General features: G+C 35.1%; 1 protein-coding gene across 9 annotated transcripts; it reads right to left on the bottom strand.

Annotated features, from left to right (window-relative positions):
• Positions 1 to 5,046: 5,046 nt before the first annotated feature.
• LOC127787717 (pentatricopeptide repeat-containing protein At1g74900, mitochondrial) lies at positions 5,047 to 8,687 on the bottom strand. 9 transcript variants are annotated; one of them, XR_008020190.1, is made up of 4 exons: positions 7,940 to 8,687; positions 6,387 to 7,714; positions 6,249 to 6,315; positions 5,047 to 5,635 (listed from the first exon to the last, which is right to left on the bottom strand). XR_008020190.1 is itself a non-coding variant. In XM_052315789.1 (2 exons), exons 1-2 carry the CDS (start codon positions 8,383 to 8,385, stop codon positions 6,673 to 6,675), a joined length of 1,488 nt encoding a protein of 495 aa, XP_052171749.1. In that variant the 5' UTR covers positions 8,386 to 8,687; the 3' UTR covers positions 5,047 to 6,672. The 9 variants fall into 9 exon arrangements, 1 of the variants encoding a protein (XP_052171749.1); XR_008020193.1 differs by having other exon boundaries at positions 5,047 to 5,630; XR_008020192.1 differs by having other exon boundaries at positions 6,249 to 6,310.
• Positions 8,688 to 9,159: the final 472 nt, after the last annotated feature.

The following is a 9,159-nucleotide window of genomic DNA, read 5'->3' as shown; positions in this document are numbered from 1 at the left end:
ATATATAATTTCATTTATTAATTTCCATCTCTCATATTTTATACATGGGCCTAAGCCCAATTCAAAAATCCACTTATACACTTACATAGGCCCAAGCCCAACTCATTGGCTCAATTAATTATAATGGCCCATTTCCATTAGCCCACCAAAAAGGGCCTCAACATAACATTAAGCCCAATGGGCTTCACAACCATACTACTTGCAATATACAAAATCTCCCCTTGGGCTCAACCCAAGTTTCCAAAGACCAATCCATTAATTTAATACATCATTTATTTATATAAATTTTGCCACATCAAGATATGCACATATATATATATATAATGCCCATGCCCACTTTACTAATTACCCAATTCATTTTAGCCCCATGGGATTTCTCTAAACCCATCACATTCATGGACCTTAAACATTTGGCCCAATTGGGCAACCCAATTCATGGATTTAAATACATAAGTTTTGACACTTAAAAATATTTTCCAACATTCAATTTATTAGGGCAAATCTTCACAATTAAAATATTAATAAACTTCTAGACCCACTAACGGTCGTTACAAAACCCATTCCAGAAGCCTTCAAATCCTTGAAGATCCAAATTCGTTGTCAATCCCTGCCAAATCCAAATCCTTTGTGTAAACCAAAACTTTCGTTTCTTCCCATGATTAATCATTTGTTCAAACCCACGTCGCGATTATGTGCCCTGATTCTTCACTGTGACCTACTGCAAGTCTCCTCCGGCAGCATCTCCACTGTCTCCTTCCAACTCCGGTAGCTTCCTCGGTAGTTCAAACACCTTCTGATCCGACTCCGTGATTGTCAATCCGGTTTGTGCTTTTCATTCTTGTAATCATCTATGTGTCGAGAGTTGTGTCCAGAGTTGATTTTTTTTTTGTTTTGCCCTTATTGCTTGGATTCATTATTTATATTTTAGTTGTATAAGCACACCATATGTTTGATAAAATGCCTATGTTTAAATAGTTATACAAGCACATCATATGTTTCATCTTTGCGTGTACCATGTGTTTGTCAAAAGTCCTCACAGAAGACTCGTGAGACAATGAGTGATACAATAGGTATTGGAGTGTTCAACGTGGGACATATTCAACAAAAATTATGCATGCATTGATTCTGCGTGAAAGTCTTATTGTTATATTTGGTGTTTTTTACTTCTTTTTTTCCCATTTTTTTGGTTAATTTGATTAACTTGGGATTTCAAAATATGTGTTTTACAACATTTGCAGTGATCCCAACACTTAAAATTATTGTTTAGGCAAGTTTACTTGTATTTATTACACAAATCTGGAAGTGGGAAAATGGCATAGAATTGAACCAAATACCTAATAAGAATCTTAGTGAAAAAAACTTTTGTAAAAACAAACATATAACCTTTAGGAATCTTGCTGGAAACCAGCATGAATATTTCAATTAATACTTTCATAAAGCATAGTGGACGCTTTAAACAAAATGAAGGGGAAATTGTAACTTGACAGATTAATCTATAATTTATGGAAAGTACAAAAAGAAACTAGGAGAAGACCATAAACTTCGCAATGCAGATAACAATGATATCAATCACCAACATAGTTTTCAAAAGTGCAGAAGGAGGTGCTTGGAGCCTAGATGTCAAGTGAATCACGAGCTTCAAGCACATGAGTTGCACATATAATAAAAAATATGTATAAAATACTTAGATAGTACTATTTTCAATTTAAATTTGTAAAAAGAAAATACTTGTATATAAAAAGAAATAGGAAAAAATCCAGAAAAGCAATTAGTTGAATTGAAACTGAAAAAAAAAAGAAAGAGAAATTGAATGTATGTTTTCAATTTAATACTTACATATAAAATAGTTGAAACTGGAAAGAAACAGAAAACATGGAAGAGAAATTGAAACAGAAAATAAAACAGTCTCACATGCACTGTAGCACCAGACAGTAAAACAACCCAAACCAACTTATGCTTTTCTATTTCCAAACATGTCTTCTTTCTTAATGTAGTGAATATACAACGAAACAATTGATTTGTTATTTCTTTTCTTTGGTCAACCTTAGCTTTATATTGCAAACCATAATTTGTCTGATGATATTGCTTTACTTTTAATTTAATTTTATTTTTTATGTGATTCAGAAAGTGTTTTATGTCATTCAGGAAGCTGGATGTTTGCCAAAAATTGGTCTAAGATCTATGCGCATGGAGTTCAATCTTTCATGAAATTTATTAGAGATAATATGGGTGAAGAGTGTGAAATTTTATGTCTTTGTGAAATTTGATGGACTTCAATATGATTAGTTTTCTTTATTCAAATTATTATAAGTCTTTCATATTCAAACAAATTAGTAATTTGTTTCATCTTTCGTTTACTTTTGTTTTTCAGGTTCTTAGCATGCATAAGTAGCAGAGGAAGAAAGACACTTGAGAGGAAGAATGACATTTTTATTTTAGGATTTAATGTTGCTATTATTACATGTATTGGTATTATGTAAATAGTTGGAGATTCTGGTTGACATTAGTTTTATTTTATGTAATTAATTCAATGTTTTTGAAGTTATATATTGTGTTTTAAATTTTATATAGATTGTAAGGGTTGGTGCAGGTTTAGAGAAAAATATTATTCTAAAAAGAGAGATTTCTTTTTGCTATGAAATTGAATTTAGTGATATTGTAGTGGTATATTAGTTGTATATAGAATTAACTACGAAAATTTAACTTTTGATTCTAAAAATATTGGTAGAGAAAATTAATTTCTTACGAAAATTGGTATGCGACTATCAATTTACTACGAAAATTGGTATGTGAAAATCAATTTGCTATGAAAAATTGGTATGTAAAAACTAATTTGCTATGAAAATTGGCATGAATAGCTACAATTTGATGCAGTGAAAAATAAATATTTTCTCTACGATTTGACATTCGTAGTAAAAGTTGTGTTATTTATTATGAAAATTGCCATCATTAACTACGAAAATTGACATAATTAGCTACGATATATGTCGTAGTAGAAAACTGATGTTTTCTTTACATTTTTCTTATCGTAGAGAAAAGTGTATTATTTTCTATGAAACATTAAATCGTAGCTAAATACTATTAGCTATGAGGTTTTAGCTACGATTCACGTTACGAATAAATTTTCGTAGTTAATTGGTTTTTGCTATGAAAATTGAATTTTTAATTACGAAAAATTTTATAGAAAAAACCAAAATTTGTTGTAGTGAGGGAACTCTGGGTTTCAGCAACTACATACAGGCTCAAATTGCAAAAAGCTCAATACAGTCGGAGAGAATTTGAGCAAGTTGAAGTTATATTTGAAGAACTCCTAAGGAATGATCCTTACAGGACCGACTCAAGGGATTAGGGCCTAGCCCAATATTAATTTAGGCCCGAATCCCTTAATAAAAAATTAAAAATAAAAAATTTATTAATTTAATTTTAATAATAAAATTAAAATAATTGTTTATACTTAAGGGGTTGGGGCCTTAAGCATGCATCACTAGTCTACCCCTTGGGCATGCCTGATCCGTATCATGGAGTTGAAGATATGGACATTCATTCTAATGTATTCCAGGGAAATGAATGTTTTTCTGCCCATAGGGTATTCTTGACCGATAAATACAGATGAAAATCTTGTTGCATTATTGGTATCTATTATAAATTTTAGGGCGAATCTATGCACAAGCTGTCCTGAGCTTGCCTTGGGCTGAAGCTCAGGGCAGTTCACAATTAAAAAATATTTTTTAATATAAAAAATTTTAAATTTTACTAATAATTTAGTAAAAAAAATTTCAATCTACCCCAAAATTTATGATGTGTAATTTTATACTTCAAAAAAAAAAAATTAACCTCCATTTACATAGATTTCTAGATCCCCTCATAAATTTAGTGTTCAAAAAGTCAGCCACCTAGGCGCCATCGAGGCATTAGGCGGCCCCTAGCCACTACAAATTCATGCCAATTGACATCTAGGCGTCGAGCCCAATTAATTGGGCCCAATGCCTAGTCTCCTAAGTGTGACCAAGGCGACGATCGATCAGAGCAGAAGTAGCCAAGAGGACAACGGCGATGGCGTGAGTGAAGATCAACAATCAGCAGTTGCAACAGCAAGGTGAATTTGAGCTACTTTGGGTCAGCTGCAAACAGTGTAACAAAGGTGGCCAACAGAGAGAAGAGGCAATTGGCGAAAGATCGATTGGACGAAGACAGCGGCCGTACAAGAAAGGTGGCCGCATCTTGAACGACGAAAAGATGCTGCCGAGGACAGAAAGAACGAGCTGACAGCGACGTCAGAGGGCAACAGTAGTAGCGATGTGGCTGGATCTAAGGTTAAGATTTGCCTAACTGCTATAATACCATATAAATAAAATAACGTGTATATTCTATCAAAACGGTATAATATAAAAGAATATATATATAAGTATCTTAAATTTATTATACTAATACCTCATACTTATTTTATTTAACAATATGTATATGAACCATTGTTTTGTGATTTTGTATATTTAGTATCAATATTTATGAAGAATGGTTAAAAAGGAAAAAAAAAAAAAAAGCAATTTTCTTAGGCTCCTCTTGGGCAACCTAAGCGCTAGACTCCAATCTGACATTCAATTAACACTTAACGCGTTTTAGAACACTGTATAAATATAATTAAAATTATTAATTATATCTAAAAGTTATCAATAAAAATAGTCATAAAGTTGTCGTTTTCCAAGTTATCCTTTTTCTTTCCCTTGAGATTAAGAGCAACAACACATGAAGGTTATTGGAATTTTACTTCGTCAATCATAAATTTATATTAACTGTCTGTTACTTTAACACAGTTTACTTTTATTCAAATTTTAGACAAACAATAAATAAGAATTCATGAGCCAGATTATCTTTTTTTCTTAACATAAGATGGGATTCCAAAGAGAGTGTTGTGCTTTATTTTCCAACACATTTGATCAACCCCATACTCTTCCGAGACATCATCGAGGAGATCATTGATTCCCCAACTTAAATCCAATACAATAATGAAGTAAACCAACCAAATATCAGTGAAGCTACAAATCGAAGTATCAAACCCGCAACCTCCTTTATATATATATAATATTGTTCTTATCAAGCAAAAGCAAGTTCTTTACATCAAGCAACAAATTTTACAGAGATCCATTCTATAGAACATTTAGAACTCATAACAAGCCTTGCCACAACATATCTACAGCAGTATGATTTCCAAATCTTCCCAAACAAATTCAAACAGTTTTTTAGACACTCAAATAACAACTTAACGATCTAAATTTCACCAGGGAAAAAAAAAAATTGTTGCACTGGAGAATGGAAAGAACACAAGGACACCGTCGAGCAGGTCAAAATCGGGAGATGATCCGCCTATATGTCGTGTAGATTTCCCCTTTTCAGCGTTGGCTTTGCTTGGCCAAAAAAAGGAGGCAGCAGATGGGTTAGGATGCATCCCAAATGCTCGGTGTTAGTAGCAACAAGTCAGGTCGGGCAGTTCTTCCCTGCCAATCAGCCAATGCGGATGGCCAGTCTGTGGCTTGCTCTTGCACAGGACTAGCACGGGTTTAGGGTTTCAGGTCGGCATGTAATCAGCGATCAGCATGCTTGAGGGTTTCAGCTCCGCGAATGAGGCCAAGGGTCTTTCCTAAACACAAAGAGTTGAGGACTCTTATTAACAAAAAAACACTGTAACAACTAACAAACCATCAGTCAGCCAAACAAAAGTGAAGTTGTGGTGAAGAAACAACTCTATTGAAGGGAACCAAAGTGATGGGTTAGGCTGCGAGAATTAGATGTCAACTCTTATTCTTAACAGGCTGCGAGAATTAGATGTTAACTCTTGTTCTTAAAATTTAACATTCCCTTAGGTAAACCTAAAAATATACCCCAGTTGGAACACGAGCCCAAGCATCCATTCCAACATTAACTTTCAACACAGGGCTTGAAATTTCTTACTGATATAAGAAGTTAACAGCAGATTGCTGTTATTTGTCAAATCCAAAGACCCTAGGTTCAAGACACTTCAGAAATGCGAAACCTATTGTTCTTTCAGTACCAAGCTAAGTTTCCTAACGCATTACATGTTTTGTTCACAACATTGATAACAACTGACAGAACTAGTTGGCCCTCAATGCCTTGTCAAATAACTGTGCTTCCTTGGCAGATTCAGAAAATGGTGTTGAAATAAGTTACTCAAAATAATTTTCCATGGACCACTAACAATGAGATGAATCCAGTAAGCAAGACAAGAGAAAGACCTGATAAATAATTGTTGTTTTATATTTCTAGCCTTTGCTCCAATCTACTGAGGTACTTCCACCTATCCTGCCAAAGCCAAATATGCTTTCAACCATCTCAAAACATTTTTGAATTTGAGGCTCCAGTTTTGTACCTACCTTGTGATAGCTGAACAATAATAATTCCTTTCTGCAAAGCCCTCCAAAACAACAGGCTCCAAAGTATTGCTCAAATCTCTCTGCCATGGCAAAAATAGGCAGTTCATACCCCAAACTGCATTCAGACAACATGAGCATTGCATTATCATACCATCAACTAAACCAGTTAGTGCAACAATCCAAATCTGGCAACTCTAACAAGCGTATGGACACTTTTGAACAGTGACAGATTTTACAATCAGACAGGATGTAGGTCATATTTAACAGTAGCCACGCCAAAATGGGTTTACAATCTGAACTGGCGAGGAAGACGGCCAGATTTGCTTTGTGATCTCAAAATTTCTTTTGCAAAACCTTGATTACCAGTAAGCAGAAGTCCATTCAAGACCCGGTTAAATATAAACTTACGAGGCAAATATCCCCTATCAATCATCTCTACCAACAACTTCCCAGCCACCAATAAATCACCTGATTTCTTCCTGACAAACATTGCGTTTATCAAAATGTTATACGTGTCTAAATTGGGCAAACAAGCCCCATTCTCCATTCTCTCAAAAATCTCTAGACCCTTCTCAATTTCTCCAACATCACAATAGTAGCGGATCAGAAGATTGTATGTCTGAACATTTGGCTCACAGTCATCGTCCTTCATTCTCTGCACGAATTCCATTGCTCTGTCCATTTTGCCCACATGACACAATCCTCTTATCACCAGATTGTAAGTTATGGAATTTGGTACATAACCTTTCTTTAACATATCCTCAAATACCTTGATAGCATTCTCAACATTATCTTTCTTACACAAAACCTGAATTAAGGCATTATATGTAGCAATCGAAGGAATGACCCCCTCCCATACCATTTCATCAAACACCTTTTGAGCCTTCTTTACCTCACCGGCAACACCAAATCCATGCACCACTGTAGTATAGGTAACAACATCAATCTCACACTTTCTCTTCTTCATCTGCAGGAAAAACTCCCAAGCTTCCTTAATTTGACCTGTCCTGAAGAACCCTTTAAGCAGTATATTATAAGTAATTAGAGTTGGATCCAATCCTCTCTCCACCATCTCCTTCAAAACCTCCAGAGCCTTTGGTGTGCGCTTAACTAAACAAAATCCATTCGCAATTATGTTGTAACTAACAGCATCAACCCTAAACCTAGCCCTAAAAATCTTTAACAATGAATAAGCCTTTTCAACCCGCTTAGACTTGCAAAGCACATCGAGAATTGTATTGAAAGAATTCAAATCCTGGCAGCAACCGTGATGATGCATCGACAAGAAAATTTTCACTGCTCTATCGGCTTTGCCAGCAGCAACGTACCTGTTAAGGAATTCAAAACAGTTTTGAGATAAAAAATAATGGGTACTTTTTCTTGTGTATTAGGGTATATACATAGGCACGTATATATGCAATTGTTGTGTATAAAGCTAAATAACAAAGAAACAGAACATGAAATATTACAAGAAACATACGAGAAGAAAAATGAAAAATAACATAATAATATTGTAGAATGTATATTAGATATCTACAATATGCTAACAATACCTTTCAGTAATGATTGCGAAGGTTTTTGGGGTTGGGCCGAGGCGGCGAGCACGCATCCGAGCGACGAGGGTCCAGACGGCTTTGTAGTGGCGCACTCGAGCGGCGATGTCGATGGCATGGTCGAAGGCAGCAGCGGAGTGGGCGTAGTAGCGATGGCAATCGAGGGCTTCGAAGAATTGGAGGGCTTTGGGGCCATGGTTCCAGAGGCGCTTCAGGACTCTGGTCACCAACTCGGGCGTCCATTGAACAGTGTGGCTTTTAAGGGCTGAGGCTAGGTTTTGTTGGCTTGTATTGAGAACAAGATTGGCGATGGTGGTTTCGTTTTCGGGGGTCAGAGGCGGCGGAGGACTGGCGGTTGTGGTGGCAGCGGTGAGATTGCGACGGAGTTTCAGATTTGGGAGGGATTGGTAGCTGTTTCTGGAAATTCTATGGCTACGACTGAACATTTCGGATCAAATTTCGAGCCCTGCGCTCGTTTCAAGATTTTGGGTGCATCTAGTGTTAAAGCTGCGGTTTGATTCTGCTGCTATGGAATTGGAATCGATCTTCCAACTTCTGCTCAGTGCTGCCCTGTTAATGCACGAAAAGGCATTATCGAAATGGAAAACCGAAATCAACTAATCCAAGTAACCGAACCAGTAGAAAAACTAGACCGATTAATTAAAATAACCGAATTAATCAAAAATCGAATTAATCGAATCTAAGTTGAGCTAACTGAACCAAAAATCAAACTAGCACAAGAAAATCGAAAAACTGAACCAAACTTAGACCGAACTAATTAAATGACAAAAAATAACCGAAAACTGATTCTCAACTTCAAACATCAGGATTAAAACATACAATAGAAAAAACACCGAATCAACCAAATAAATCGATTTACAGAAATATTGATACAGAAACAAAGGCATAGCAACAATTGATATAGAAAAATGCAAAATCATTTACAATGAGGAAGAAATGAAGGAAATACAAAAAAAATTGATACAGGAATTAATACAAAAAAATACATAAGAGAAACTGAATTATAGCAAAAATTGATAAAAAAAAATACAAAACCATTTATAATGAGGAAGAAACAAAGGAAATATATACGAGAGAATACAAACTCATTTGTGCAAATAAAAGAAATATAAACGAAAATCCTGTAATGCAAATGAAGGAAAAATATTAAAAAACTAATTTAACTGAAAGTCAAAAAATATTGAAAAATCTTACAAAAC

This window comes from Diospyros lotus, chromosome 12 (genome assembly GCF_014633365.1).
Source record: "Diospyros lotus cultivar Yz01 chromosome 12, ASM1463336v1, whole genome shotgun sequence".
NCBI lineage: Eukaryota > Viridiplantae > Streptophyta > Magnoliopsida > Ericales > Ebenaceae > Diospyros > Diospyros lotus.
Note: the sequence above shows the minus strand (reverse complement) of the source record. Positions and strands in the feature narration are given on the sequence as shown.